Genomic DNA, 16,473 nt, shown 5'->3' with positions numbered 1-16,473 from the left:
AGTCTAAAATCTAATACTATCCCAATGGTCATAACACTAGGTTATCACAATTTGTCTGATGGCTTTAATAGTCACTCAATTTATTTAATAATGTTATTTATTATTTTCAGAGATTCCAATGCATAGTTTCCCAGATGCTGTCAAATTCCTGAGCAGTTTAAAACTTGGGTCAGTCTTGTTGGTTGAAACACTTAAACATCTGATCTTGAATGTTATAAGAAGAAGAGAATTTGTGATATACACTTTTCTGACAGACACAGAAATCATAATCAATGGCTAAGCACATTGGCAGTTCCGATGCTTCATCTGCTTGGTAAGTACCCTAATTTAACACATATTGAGTTAATATTCGATTCTATTCCTTACTCTGTCAGATTTAGTTTTTTGAAGGTATATTGTTTCATTCTGAAAACACCTGATTTTCTTACACAGTTGTGATTACAAAATTCAATGGTTGCATTTCTAGCTGAAACTGGTTCAATATCTATGATAAACATTAAATAATGAAACATAATCTTTACTACAACTACAGAGTCAAGTAATCTTAGGACAAGCTTCATCCACACAACATTTACTGCCTACAATAATACAGCAAGACTGTTCAGGTAAATAATTTTTAAAACTTATTTACAATGTCATAAAGGTTACTATGACATAAGTGACATTCTTAATGATACCACAGAAATGGCATGGAGCGGCCACCCTCAGGGTCTTAAATAATAAATTTTATTGTATGATTTAATATTGTCACCATATTTTTATGTAAAAAAAAGAAGCCCGCTGAGTATCTTATGCCCTTACTTCTCAGGTCTGAGGTATACTTTTTCCAATAGGTAGTATTGACTTTCTGTAAGTGATATTATATCCTATTTCAAATAAAATATTCAGAAAGAATATAAAGTCAAACTCAGTCAAAGGGCATTGACAATTTGATTTTGTTCTGCTTTTAATCCCATGTCTTTTATGTATCTTCTTAAAATTATTGATATTTATGGACATACACATACAAAATTTTGATGTATTTCTTGGTTGTAATTTTAAAATCTTGGGCCCATAAAATGTTATTGATTGAAAATTCCACATTTGATCTTGATCTTTATGTCATGTTTTCATATAATATAGTCTTCATAATTTCATTTCAGTTACATAAGATTTTACAAATCACAATAAAAGTTCTCCGGTTCTCTGTGGCATACAAATAATAAATAATCATTAATCTATTAATATATTTATTATTTACAGAGCCATATGTGAGCAACTTTATTTTAGAAAAAGCATCAACTTCAACAACATTCCAACCTGTGGCTGCAGGTAAAATTCACATATTTTTTTCAATTTGTTGGCTATTATCAAAACAAATAAATATATAAATTAATGATTATATTTTGTTTTGAACACATACCCAAATATTATATAATATAATATATTTCTATCTATTATACACAACTAAACCATAAATAAAAACAAAATTTTATAATTTTAAATTTTGTGAGTAGTGTTGGTATGTCTTTTTTTCTATAATAGCTTATTTTTATTTAGTTTTGTTTGACAGATTATTTCAACTTGTGATTTAATTTGAGCTCTAGACTCTTAAGAAATGCTGCCTGGTTCCACATTTTCTGAGTGCTACTTCATTATGATTTGATTTTTGGTTTTATTTTTATTTTTCTCCATTATCATCTGATTGAAATTGACAATTGAAATGATTTGAAAAGTATAGTTAAAATTCACCCTGAAAAAGTGGGCAACAAACTACATAAGTATTATTTCCAATTTCAGATGCATCTCAAGGTGCTTGATGCTGGAACATAATTATAGTTTTATTAGCAAGCCTAAAAGAACAGCTGGAAAAGGTATTAATATTATTATACTAATATTACAAATGGGAAAGACTCTGATTTCTTTTGAAAATATTGTTTTTATACTTTTTTATCCAAAAAGTGCTGAATAAATTTGTATGAAATTTGACATAGTTTATGATCTTTTGTCTAGGTGGGCAAAGTAGTTCCCTCATAGTCCCGGAGCTGGGGACAAAAATCAGCAAGATTCTTGTAATGGCCCATCATTTATTTTGTAGTATGTGAGTCAGCAAAGTTAGGGAGTAGCACAGAGTGGCGGGCTTTGATGTAATATTACAACACTCATAAGAAATTCGAAAGGTCTTTATTTAACAAACATTAACCATAAATGTGACAGTAATTTTATAACAGCAGATTAATGCATGACATGACATAAGACTATTGAGCCAAATGTCTTTTTTGATGAAGGCTGCATTGGTACCTGATAGGATTGAGAACAGCTAATGTCCGTGTGGGAATGAAAATTTGAATATATTTTTATTCATTACTAGCTGACCCGACAGACGTCGTGCTGTACATATTAAATTCTTCTTCTTATCAAAACCTTTACTGGACTTCCACAAAAAATTCAAGGCCGAAATTAGCCAAATCGATCCAGCCATTCTCAAGTTTCAGCAAGACTAACGAACAGCAATTCATTTTTATATATATAGACTTTAAGACTGAACTGACCTTTTCATATTGTCCATTTATTTAATACCATAAAATACATATATTATACTATACAATTTGTAAATTAAACATTCTTTCACAGATCTAATGGTTCCACAGCGCACAAAGATCAAGCATCTTCAAGCAGAAATATCGCGCTTGCGAAAAAAAGAACAATATTTCAAAGCAAGGTTAAAAGGTGGTGCAGATCGATCAATCGAATTTTGTGAGGAAAATATACATATACATATGTGGGTGAAGACGAAACAAAAAAAGCTGCCCAACAATATTATGATAAACATAAACATTATAAAAATAAAAAATAATATGCAAACATTGCTTTTTATTTCTCCCACCCAATTACTTCAATTATTCATACCAAAATTACTAAATCCTATCCTTTATGTTCTATGTTGTGGCAAAATAAATAACTAACTCTACGCGCAATTCCAACATGGTAAAAAATTGCAATACCTACATTAAAAAGGAAGAGTTGGAGTTAGTTATTTAATTACGTCACAACATTAACAATGAATTTCATAATTTCGAGCTAATATATAGTTATTTTCGGGGCCAATATTCAGATGGCGCTAGTTTTCAAATAGCTCATAATGCGTAGAGAGGGCTCTCTTTTCCCTATATATTATTATACTCTTTGGATTGTATTATATGGGAATATTCAATATTCAAAGAGAATGTAAACACTATTAACAAAATTCAATGTACCTACTGTAATCTGTGCAGGTATGCTGTTCTATGGTTGAAGGGGTACTGAGGTTGGGTACAAAATACAAATTTATTTGTCAAAATAAAATACTGAGTTGAAGACTTAAAATTTTTTTTAGGTTCATCATTGTTATTTAATTTTTTCCAATTGCCCTATTTGTTTCTACCAAACATAAGTAGTGAATAGTGATATTCATTTGAAGATATTATTTAGTTCGAAGAATACCTCAGCCATACCTATTGTTAACACATTTCACAATACAACAATAGCTGTTCTTTCTGTGACCGTATTTTAGTGAGTGTAGTTCAGCTTGTTGCTAGCATACATAGTTGACCTTAAGGCATTACTGTTATTGTATCTGTAATCTGTATGCTGTATGTTGTGTAACAGCGCCAAAATATCAGGCCAAGCGGATAGCGATGCCAAGTTTTTTGTCACGATGCTAAGTAATGTGTACGAAATCAATTAATTACATACTCAAATGTTTATATAAAAAAAAGCTTGCCATTACTTCATCTTAGAAGACGATTCATCATTAATTGGAGGTAGTATTCGTTCAATAACTGTTAAATTGGAATTACGACCATTTTCATGGATTAGGTTTGTGTTGCCTGAAGTGATTTACCAGCACACATTGTATGAAGTGGTCTTATAAGAATATCTTATATATAGGATGTCAACAACATAGTATCCTAGGCTGCTTGGTGTCTATTATCAAATGATAAAATGAGTGAGGAGCCACATGATGAAGGAGGAAATAAAAGTCCATCACTCTCTAGAGCAGAGGCAGTCACTGTTGGAGCTGAGTGTGGAGCTCATGTCAATGCCTCTACTAATGTATCACAGACCAATATTACACAGGTAAATAAACTTATCAAAAGTAAAAGAACTGAGTATTACCTGTCACTGCTTAGATATTCTATGCTATTTCTACACAAATAGTAAAATTATTGAAATCACATTATGACTATTTGACGTTTGAGTATGTTTGTTGCATCAATTTACATATTATATTGTAATTGAAATGATTTGTAAAATAATGAAATTGTAAATAGAAGAGTGGCAATCACTTTCTTGCTACTTCTTCTCATTAGCTCAGCCCTTTATGAAGTAGCGGTAGATTCAATAAGAAAAAATATTTTTTTGACATTCATAGGTGTCATTTCCTTGACCTACATGAATAAAGTGATTTTGATTTGATTTGATGTTTGCACTATAACAAGATAACATGTGGATATTTGAAAATCCTTGGTTATCTGGTTTTGCTACTAGTTTGATTTAAATCTAAAATGCTTATTAATGTTAGCTTGTATATCCTTTGATTGTATTTTATGTTTTTATTTCATTCTAAGTTTCTCTAAGTAACTTTACATAATTAGCATCATTATAGACATTCTAGGGATTAGAAAGGTAATACCTTTCTAATCCCTAGAATATCTCAAAAACTCAAACCTTATGCTGTAGGCAATCCAGAGGGAAAGGGGTCAATATTATGTTAATAACATTAGTTTACTCTAGTTCCAGCGTTTGAATTGCTCAACAGCTCCTGAAGATGCCTTGTGTAATGTGAAACACATGTCAAAGATTATTTTGTGAAACTTAGTAGAATAAATATTAAAAATCATAATTTATAACATTTTTAAATGAAATTGCTACTATGTGATTTATTTGTATGTGGCAGTTTTTGAAATTATATAGTGAAACTAGATGACCCGACAGACTCTGTTCTGTCAATAGGAAAAAAAATGATGTCCCTAAGTATTCAGGAATAATATAGTCTAAAGCAATCAGAAAGGAATGATTTTATTATAATTATGTATTAATAAAATGATTTGTGTAAACCGCTATTACATTACTGCTTTATAATTGCCAATTTTTTAAATATTGAAATGGATAAAGTATGTGATCCTTAAGAGATAAAAATTTGCCGTCATGGACTTCTCTGTGGAACTATATAAGATACACAATTCCATAATACTTTATTTTGTTATAACTCAAAGGATTAGGGCCCCCAGACAGATTATTTTTTATGACACCTCCAACAAATATCATTAATATATGAAATAATGTATACAACAATTTAACAAATTATAAACTAAACCTTTAAAATTGCTGAAAACAGCATGAGTACAAACAGACTGAAGTGGCAGAGGACGTTGTTTTATAATATGTAGTGATAACATGAAAATAACTGTAATATTTGACAAATGCTAATATAACATTTATATTATAGGTGACAGGAAGTGCAGACAACAATTTAAAATGGAGATGTGAAGTGTGTACATATGAAAACTTCCCAATGTCAAGAAAGGTCAGTTGGTATTGTTGTTTAAAGAATTGTTCATAATTTAAATTTATTTTGCATACTTTTGTAAATTACTTTTTATAAAATTTATCATGGTGGCCATTTTGGAATCTCCTATCTGGGTTTTTAATGATTGTTGTTAGTCAGTTATTCATTGTTGTGGCTATAAAAGGCAATTATTTACTCAAAATTGATTCCTTTAGAATTATTTTTGATTTCTCTTCAAACACTACCACTACTTTTGCAAAAATGCGCTCTGAGAGAGAAGAAATGGCGCAAGAAACTCTCCCAAATATTCTTTTTTATGCTCATTTAAAAAAAAAAACAATATTGCACTGTCGTTGCTATTGCTATAAAATAATCATAATCTAGTCTCAGGCTGTTGGATCACTTAGATATTTAGCTAAAAATATAGTAATAATTAATAATATATAGTAAATATAGTGTATATATAGTAATTCACATTCTGATATTTAATTTAAGCTGTGTAACTTTTGTGGTTTATAAGACAGAGACTAATAATAGACAAACAAAATAGATTTGCTTTTTTCTTAGTTTTAATATGTTCTACAATTATTAATAAGTTTCCAAGATGTACGCCACTTCTTTCAGTGGGTCCCAAAATACATGCATTCTCGCCATCCACCTTTCTACTGTTTCTTAAAGTAATTTTATTGAAAGGAAAAAATACATATATAGCATTGCATTTTTTATTGATTACAAAGCTAAACAAGATTTGAATTATAATAATTATTAATTATTTTGATGCTCTTTTAATACTAAAATAATAATAACTTAAAAAGCATGCATTAAAAAGTAGAAAATATTATTATAACTATTTTTTAGGGTTCCGTAGGTACCAAAAGGTAAAACGGAATATAGGATCACTTTGTTGTCTGTCCATCTGTCTGTAAAAACCCTTTATCTCTGAAATGTGTTGTCGGGAATCAAGTTGAAATTAAAACAATAATGAATATGTAATTCAAGTCTACAGTCTCTTGAAAATTAAAACAATCTAAGTTAATGTAAAAAAATGTTCAGCCATTTATGCCACTAATATAATTCAACACTGTCAAGTTAATCAAAATTTATAGATTTCATTGACCTAGAACTATGAAATTTGGCAAGTAATACTGTTTTATACTAAAACTTTTGAGAAAAGTACGAAGATTATACATTTGTAATTAAATCATAAAATAACAGGGTCTTTATGCAAGGAACGGCAGTCCAAATCTTGAATTTAGCTAACCATATCAAGTGGGGTATCATATGAAAGGGCTTCATCAAGCTATGAAAGATTTTCATGATGGATATTTTACGATTTATGAAAAAATATTTTTCACTTTTGTTATAAGTATAGGTAGGTACATAATAATATATATATACGGAACCCAAGGTGGTCGAGTCCGACTTGCACTTGACCGGTTTTTGAAGTGAAATCTGCTTTAGCGGTTGAGCACTATTCTTGGGATGGTTATAAAAATATTTTAAACTCGCGTCAGGACACGTGACCGTGATCGAAAATTCGTAAGACAGTGGTTGAAATAATGGATGAAAGTTGATTCTTCTGAGATAAACTTTTATTTATTTGGGCAACTAACAAATTTAATGTAAAATAATTGTAATAGTTCTGAAGTGTTAAATTTTTTATCAAATATAAATTGTCATTTTTGTGGACCACAGCACAATGTTTATCCACATAATTCTAGTACTTTTGTAATAATAAATAAAGCAATTCGTGCGAAATTATTACCTAACTGTTAAAAAATGCACAACATTAATGTTCAAGTTTTCACTTCTGCCGGTATTCCCGGAGTGCAACCCATTCTTTATTTATTTCAAATATAGATATACTCACTCACATTAATACAATATATAAAAATGTAATCAAATTAGAAAGAATTCAATAATCATGTGCATATTTATTTTTCAGTGTACAATGTGTCGCACCAACAAGCCGTCACTAGGAGAAGATATCTTTAAATTGCAAGATGGAGCAAGTGCACTACCCACTCAGGATGAATGTGGTAACAATTTTGATCAAACTATATCTCATATGTATGTAGAAGGGGTTGGTAATTTAATAACACTTAAAATTGAAATATCTGTATTTTACCTTTTACACTAATAACTATTATTTTTTATACAATTTGGGCAGCATTACCCCATACAATTATTCACTACTAGCTGACCCAGCAAATGTTGTATTGCCATCATAGTTAACAACTGTAGTTAATGTACCAAGTATAGGTAGCTAAAATCAAGTTTGTTTTTTTACCTCCTGAGAAAGTTAGAAAGATACAAAGATTCTAATTAGTTATTCATTTTAAACTATTCTTTCAATTTGGTTTCTGAACTGCGGGGGACACATGAAAGGAAAAACAAAATAGTTATTTAAATAAAAATAAATTCCGAGAATTTTCATATTTAATCACCTTTTAAACCTTCTCTGGACTTCCACAAATAATTCAAGATCAAAATTAGCCAAATCAGTCTAGCTGTTCTGGAGTTTTAGCGAGACTAACGAACAGCAATATATATGGATGTGTAATGTGTCCTCGAACTGAGCACTCTGGCTTATATGTATAGGGCACAACCGTTTACTGTAATAATGCTGCCAACTGTTAGTTGGCACTACTGTAGTGCCAATTAACTTACACGAATCAAGTTAACCAAAGATCTGAATATAATATGCTATTATAGTTATTTCTAATTATAGTGATAATTTGATAACTATTGTTAATATTTAAATAGTATTTAAATATTAACAATAGTTAAATGAATGTAATTATTAATTGGGATATCTTATGACAGTTCATGACGTTGGTAGTGCTTGTAGACATGTATATAATACTAGTGGACCCAACAGACGTTGTCCTGTACACACGTCTTAAATTTGCAAAATCTGTCCAGCCGTTAGGAGGAGTTCACTAACATACACATGAGCAGGAGAGTTATATTATATGGACGGAATCGAGAATCTAAACCAATCTCAAATTCACTGAAACAAACAAAAAAATCATCAAAATCGGTCCAGCCGTTTAGGAGGTAGTTTAATTGTGAATCTAAACCATTCTCGAATCCACCTGAAGACACACACCAATCTCAAATTCACTGGAACACACAAAAATATCATCAAAATCGGTCCAGCCGTTTAGGAGGTAGTTCAATTGTGAATCTAAACCATTCTCGAATCCACCTGAATACACACAGAAAGTTTCATTAGAATTGGTCCAGCCGTCTAGGAGGAGTTCAGTGACACACACGCACACAAGAATTATATATATAAAGATATAAATTACTAGCTGACCCGACAGACGTTGTTCTGTATTTATATACAGAACAACGTCTGTCGGGTCAGTTGTTTCACAGCAGAACTGTCAAACCTTGCGTCAATACATTCCCTCATAGAAAATATTTCCATACAAAACAAATATTGGAAATAATTAACGCCCCCGCAACCCCTCTTAGGGGTAGAATTTCGTAAAATCCGTTCTTAGCTGACCTCTACGCGGTGAAAAGAATATTCCTAACAAAATTTCAAGTCTATAGCTCTAATGGTTCCACAAATATCGTGATGAGTGACTATATACGTGGAAATCTCGTATATAATATATATAGATGTGTGCAAGGGTATCTTTGTAATAGGGCTTCAAATCCCGCGGCCTGTATTCAATCTCGGCATTTGCGGGACTACGAATTTTCAATCCCGCGGGATCTCGGTTTTTGCGGGATCCCGCATATTGAAAATATGAACATTTTAAAACAATGAATTTATCAGCTCCAAATTTATTTACATACATATTACTATTAAAATGAGATCAATCAAATTACTTATACTGTTTTTTCACAAAAAAAAAATAACAAATTCTGAATAAAAAGCAAATCAAAACAAAACAAATCGTTTAAAAAAAAATACACAAAGCAAAATAAAAAAATCAACAAAACACATTTAAACTGATAAATTATTACTTAATTATTAAGTTTGTCAGCTTTTAATCTTAACTGAAAATGTTTGCGAAGGAAACACAATATGTGCAAACTGTCATCTGCCAAACTACTGCGTATTTTAGACGCAATATAGCCTGCAGCAGAAAATGCCCTTTCTGCTTCCACACTTGTGGGCGGTATTCCTTTTAGGGGTTTGTACGTGAAAGGTTCATTAAAAGGATGTATCAATAAACTTCACGAAAATACGAAACAGTTAATAACTTGAGTTATTAAGAATAATATTTCACGCAGATTATCCTATTTTGCATCGCATGCACGCTTTTTTTTCAGTCCAAAATTCCCGCGGATCCCGCGCCCGTAATCCCGCATCTCGCGGGATTGGAAAATGGCGCGGGATCCTGCAATACCGAGATCTCGGTATTGCGGGATTGGAAGCCCTACTTTGTAATCTCTTTATGACTCCCAAATGCAAAAGAATATATAATAGTAGAAGTACGGAAGTCTCACTCCGCAAAATCAATGAAAGAAATAGGGACTCTTGCGGTCATACAATAAGGTGTAATTCGTGATCGTACAGTGCTACTAACATTATTATTCACATAGAAGTGGCCTCTCTTTCTATCGCGTGATTCTTACCTCTTCGGGCATTGCCATATAAAGTAATAATAAAAATATTTGGGGTAGAAGTTGACGACCGATTTTCAGACCAACCAAAAAAAAAAACCAATCGTAGTAAAAAAATTATTGTATTCGATCTTGCAATAGGGGTTATTGCGGATCTGTGGATGGAACAGAATTATATAAAAATTGCCATACAAAAATAGATGTTGAAAATATTTACGGGTCACCCTTATCATTTAGGGGTGTGTAAAATAGATGTTGGCCAATTCTCAGACCTACTCGATATGCACACAAAATTTCATACAAATCGGTTATGCCGTTTCGGAGGAGTTTGGTAACAAACACCGGGACACGAGAATTTTATATATTAGATAATATCATTTTGTAAATAAGTCAGGGAAAATAAAATAGGATCCCTTCACAAATCACTTCCTATCACAGATTTTACAATAAAAACTGTTAACTTTCAAATATATACACGTGTTATTTTTTAACACTGCAGAATATTTAATTCAATTTTTTTTTTTGCGCCTCAGCAAGGGAATGGGCTACCCTCCGGGATAACGATGGGAGGGAGGTGGTGAATGCTCATGCATACCAACGCAGCCTAAGTCTGCGTTGGTTATGTGGGACTCACGTGAAAACCTAGGTGCCTACCCACTAAACACCACCTGCAGTTGGCTTTGGGCAGGTGCCCTCTAAGCCTACATCGAAGGCGACCTTCTCTTGGGGAGAGAGAGGCGCAAGAATTTAATTCAATCCCGAGCAAGATATTTATATACGCCATCCCCTTTCCTCTCCGCGCTTCTCTTCTACTCTCCTCACACTTCACACCGCTACACTAGCGCCACCACTCCGACAGCCCCTCCTCACTTCACTCGTTACAATTTATTTCAGATTCATTCATTGCATCCATATTATAACGTAATATAAGTTCATTAAATAATTCATTGTGTGTTCAACTTTAGGCGCGGAGGCTGTCACAGAAAGGCTAAAGCCCTTAAGGATATCGTCTCCCCAGGGCCAGGCAAGTGCCTCGTCCATCAATAAGTGGTCATGTCTGGTGAGTACATAGATAATATATAACGAACATAATATTATACTTTATACATACTCTAACTATATATTGTACATTATGTACAGTAGGGCCTCGGTAATCCGGACTCTCGCTTGTTCGGTGATCGCTGTAATCCGGCCGGGCAATGGGATTCGCGGGGGAGGCCCGGCGGCGTGTAGGTGCGGGGGCTGTCATGAGCCAATGCGCCGTCAGTCTTTTGTTTATCGCCTTTCGTGTAATACGTAGTGTCAATTAAGTGCGCTCGCTAACATCATGGCGCCGCCACGTAAACATTCGACATTAACAATAAAAGACAAATTACGGATTATAGAAATGTTAGATCAGGGTGACAGCTACCCTGTCATTGCTCGGAAGTTTGGTATAGGCAGGTCAACTGTAGGCGACATAAATAAAAACAAAGACAAACTCTTGAAGTTTGTTAGCCTAACAGAACGTGGTCCCGGTTTGTGCAACAAAGGCGATTGCATGTTCCTGTAAGTGGTGATATGATTTGTGAGAAAGCTCGAATTTTTCATCGCCAGATTACAAACTCCAATATCGGATTTAATGCAATCCGGGGATGGTTAGACAAATTTAAAAAACGCCACGGAATAAGACGTTTAAAAATGGCCGGTGAAAAACTGTCAAATGATGAAGCCGCTATCGGACCATTCCAACTAGAGTTACAGAAAGTTATTAGAGAAAAAAAATTAACAGCGGAACAGGTTTACAATGCTGACAAATCTGGTTTGTACTGGCGATTATTGCCAGATCATACATTAGTCTCTGGCAATGAGCAGTCGGCTTCCGGAAGGAAAATGATGAAGATGAGAGTGACATTCATGCCTTGTGCAAATGCGGCTGGAACTCATAAACTTCAATTGCTTGTTGTCGGAAAATCAAAAAACCCACAGGCATTTAATTCAACACGTCTTCCTGTTTGTTATCATGCACAAAAAAATACTTGGGTTACGAAAGACTTGTTTCTTGAGTGGCTTAAACCGGAATTCGTTCCCGCGGTCCGCCGCCATCTTTTGTCTGTTAATTTGCCTCCTCAGGCACTGTTATTGTTGGATAATTGTCCTGGGCATCCATCAGAAGATGAACTTGTCTCTGAAGACGGCCACATTTTAGCAATGTTCCTGCCACCTAACACCACGGCGTGTATACAACCAATGGATCAGAACGTTATACAAAATGTGAAGTTAAATTACCGCAAATCACTTTTGGTTAACTGTCTTGCATTATGTTCTGAAAACCTCATGGATTCATTAAAATCGATAACTTTAAAGGACACAGTTTTTCTTTTGGCTAATTGCTGGGCCAATGTTAAGACATCGCTAATTAACAAATCATGGAAGAATTTGCAACCTGAATTTCTCACTGATAATGACGAACCAGAAGATGATGTTCCTTTAGCCCAGCTTTTTAACAGGTTGAGGGGACCCAATGGTCCTCAAATAAGTGAGGCAGAAGCTCAAGAATGGGCTGCTGGTGGTGCCGAAAGCGAGTTACAAAGATATGAAGTGTTAACTGATGAGGAGATTGTGCGTGCGGCTATGTGTGAGGACGATGAGGAAGATGAGGACAATAGCGTTGAAATAAAGACTAAAAATCACAAAAGTTGGTAATTCAGAGGCAGTAGCAACTTTAAACACTGCTTTAAAATGGGCTGAAGATAACGAATTTGATAGCCACGAAGTTATGTTTCTCCGTCGACTTAGAGACAGGGCTTTCGAAATGAAGTGCGAAAATTATAAACAGAAGAGTATTACAGACTTTTTCAAGAACAATTAACGAATGTTTTATTTTAACTTACTGATTTCCTTACATAGTTGTTATTTTGAACATGTACATTTTGTCTATATTGATTGATTAAAGAAACTAAGGTTAAACATGTGTTTTATTAACATTTAATATGGCATACTATAATCCGGACGCCTCGATAATCCGGAGAGGGTCTTGTTTTTGCCTCTCCGGATTAACGAGGCCCTACTGTATATAGCATTTAAGTTTCTACTTGTAATGAGGCTATATGAACTTTTTTGTTAATTATCAAATTAGCTAGTGAAATTACTGGGCAAAGGAGACTTAACATCTTATGTTTCAAGGAGATGAGCGCAATTGTAGTGCCGCTCAGAATTTTTGGATTTTCGAAGATTCCTGAGCAGCACTGCATTGTAATGGGCAGGGCGTATCAATAACTATCAGCTGAACGCCCTGTAAGTCATAAAAAAAAATTAAAACTTAGTACACTTTTCTTTAAGAATGTAAATTTTGATTATGCAGAGTAAATCTAGCCTGAAATTGTAGGAAAATCCGGTCGAAGCGTGAGATTCCCATATTATAATCCTGCGTTGACATGGGGAAAGGCAGCCAACGCAATGATATCATGTTTATGTAATCAGTACAAAAATCCCCGATCAGAAGTCCATATTACGGACTACTGCGTGATGACGTCAAGCAGCTAATATGACGAAGTTCTATCCCTGTTCCAAAGCGCGAGCGATTAAAAGAATACTAGTACTTTAAGTTAGTTATAAATAATTAAATTATTTACGTTATGTGTAGACGTGTACGTACGAGAACTGGCCTCGGTCGCTCAAGTGTGCGATGTGTGGTGCCCCGCCCTCCGCCAACGCGTCTGCGCCCGTCACACAGACTCCGCACGCGCAATCCAACGACGCGATGAGCCCCGCGCCGCCCGGTGAGTCGTTATATTAAAATTTTTAAAAAAAAATTTTTTTTTTTAAGTTATACTTCTTTAGGCGCGTTATGAAAACGTAATGAGAGTGAAATTTTGAGATGCGCGCGCATCACTGTAACACAAAAGTAACATGGTGTAGTTGGATCCTAAAAACTTCTGACGTTTGCGACATTCGTTATTTTTTTTTTGGTTTCTTCGTCCATTATTTGGACAGGCAAAGGGTTCAAGTCCATTCAGCCGTATTCGTTATATAATTAAAATAATTGTCAAATATAGTTCTTTCTACAAACGTAGAATAGCAGGAGCAATGAATAATTTTAAAGATTATTGCTTGGTTAGGCCAAAGAAGTATAACTTCTTGCGTGCATACATAAGTACACACACACATTTTTTGTTTTTACTTTTATAACCTTATAACAATTTATAATTTTATATAGGTATTAACGATATATGCAACAGTCAGCAGCACATACACGATTTAGATCCCAACGGGCGGCGATCCAAACGAAGAAACAATATTGACTGGAATTGGCTACAGGCGTGTCTAGGTGAGTGAATTCTTGTATATATATGTATATATATATATATATATATATATATATATATATATATATATATATATATATATATAATCTGAATCTCGGAAACGGCTCCAACGATTTCGGGGGCGGGAAATCGATCTAGCTAGGTTTCAATTTTAGAAAATGTAGTTTTAACCGTGTTTCAATGAGAAACAGCTACAATAACATTAGAATACAAAGGTAAATTTCGCCACTATACTAGGCGGAATTAAGTAGGAATCTGTGTTAGCGCGGTAGATCATATTCAATTAGTGTGAAGGGCGTTAAAAGTGCAAAATTGTAGTAACAAATTGAATTTGTAACCAAAATTTATTAATGATTCGTTCGGGACTAGAACCCGCAACCTCTCGGGTTCCATCCCCAAAAATCTCCACGACGCGACGATCGGTCCTGCGCTGCCCTCATCCAACGTATTCCCACGATCTTGGCCATATCATCGGTCCATCCTGTGAGAGAGCTACCAACACTGCGTCTTCCGGTACATGGTCGCCACTCGAGGACTTTTCTGCTCCACCGGCCATTTGTCCGTAAAAAATGTAATGGATGCATGGATGGCAACCCTAGTCTCAAAGAAACTTATGTAAATTCAAAGTCTTCGACAGGTGTTGTAGAAGGGGACTCGAGGTGCGTGGAGGCCTATCTTCGCGGCGGCGGGAATCCCTCACGTGCCCTCACCGCCCACGAGGTCGCCCTGCTCGATCGGGCATCCGCCTTTGATCCAGGACACACCCTCATACACTTGGCTATCAGGTAATTTACAAAGTTGAGATGAATCGTGTATGGTACTTGTAATTCTGTTCGAAGGTGAATGGAGGGCCAGATTCGACCGTGATGAAATCTTTATAAATAGAGTGTATTTCTTGGACCTAGGCAGTCTTCTTGGAACAAAAATGTTTACTTTAAGGACTGTCAATTGTGCCATTGACAAGTTTGTACATAAATACAACATGTAGAAGGGGTTGGTAATTTAAATGCACTTAAAAAAAATTAAATATGTGTATTTTACAGTTTCCAGTAAGAATAATAATAATAACTACTGACTCAATACAATTTGGGCAGCGATATCGCTTAGAATTCACAATAAATAATTCCCCCTCGAACTGAGCGCTCTGGCTTATGTAGGGCACGACTGTCTACCGTGATGATACTACCAACTGTCAGTTGGCACTGCTGTAGTGCTAACTAACTTACACGAATCAAGTTAAATAAAGATCTGAATATAATATGCTGTTATAGTTATTTCTATTATAGTGATAATTATATTAAATAGTATTTCTAACACAGTAATGAGTTTAATAAATGTAATTATTAATTGGGATATATTATGACAGTTCCTGTTAACACATCTACTGATCAATATAATATTGCTCACAAAAATCTTGCACTTTTAAGCGGTTATTTAAGAATTTTAATCCATAGTAACGCAAACGATCTTTATATCTTGTGAGCTTAGACTATGACAGCTGTGAAAACGTCGAATAAAATATACATTAGAACTAACCTCTATTTTGAGCAATTCACGCACACTAACACGTGCCATTCAAATCGCGAGTGTAAGACGTGGCTTGTCACACATTAAACTAATATTCCTGGCGTGTTTTTATCGGCTTTCTAACAGCAAGAGACTATCTAGACGTATAAATTATCTGAGCTTAGGAGTTTCTTGGCCAATTTACACGCATAAGATAGAAAGTGCCAAAAGTGCCATAGAATTCTCTTCAGTACACTCTCCCAGTGCTTACTAAAAAAAAACTTAGGAAGCATTAATCAACTGTACATGGTGTAATATTTTTGGCAATAGGGATCTATATTATGAGGGGTTGATGCACGTAAACTATTAACCCCCTTATTCATAATGCTCCGCTAACTTTAAACAGTCGCTTAGGAGTGTTTTTTCTCATTCTGACTTAGGTCAATAGAAGAAGACAGAGTGAGAATTAGCAATGCTTTTAGTTAGCAGACTTTTAAGAATAAGGGTGTAAGTAGTTATGAGGCAAATTAATTTTCACCTGAT

General features: G+C 34.2%; 1 protein-coding gene and 1 long non-coding RNA gene across 6 annotated transcripts in view; both read left to right on the top strand.

The window, feature by feature from the left end:
• Positions 1–521: 521 nt before the first annotated feature.
• LOC126977186 (uncharacterized) lies at positions 522–2,826 on the top strand. The gene is made up of 4 exons (XR_007732159.1): positions 522–605; positions 1,243–1,311; positions 1,780–1,853; positions 2,614–2,826. It is a non-coding gene; the product is annotated as an uncharacterized LOC126977186 (long non-coding RNA).
• A 442-nt stretch (positions 2,827–3,268) lies between these two features.
• The window catches only part of LOC126977167 (ubiquitin thioesterase trabid), a 38,924-nt gene continuing 25,719 nt past the window's right edge, over positions 3,269–16,473 (top strand). The window contains exons 1-8 of one of the 5 annotated variants that reach the window (XM_050825869.1): positions 3,269–3,286; positions 3,910–4,098; positions 5,471–5,548; positions 7,476–7,569; positions 11,083–11,177; positions 13,743–13,878; positions 14,316–14,426; positions 15,062–15,209. In XM_050825869.1, coding sequence (XP_050681826.1) covers positions 3,964–4,098; positions 5,471–5,548; positions 7,476–7,569; positions 11,083–11,177; positions 13,743–13,878; positions 14,316–14,426; positions 15,062–15,209 — 797 coding nt within the window. In that variant the 5' untranslated portion in view covers positions 3,269–3,286; positions 3,910–3,963. The other 4 variants (XM_050825868.1, XM_050825867.1, XM_050825866.1 and 1 more) reach the window with 4 other exon arrangements.

This window comes from Leptidea sinapis, chromosome 44 (genome assembly GCF_905404315.1).
Source record: "Leptidea sinapis chromosome 44, ilLepSina1.1, whole genome shotgun sequence".
Taxonomy (NCBI): domain Eukaryota; kingdom Metazoa; phylum Arthropoda; class Insecta; order Lepidoptera; family Pieridae; genus Leptidea; species Leptidea sinapis.
The sequence above is the reverse complement of the archived record's forward strand: the minus strand, read 5'-3'. Positions and strand labels throughout refer to the sequence as shown.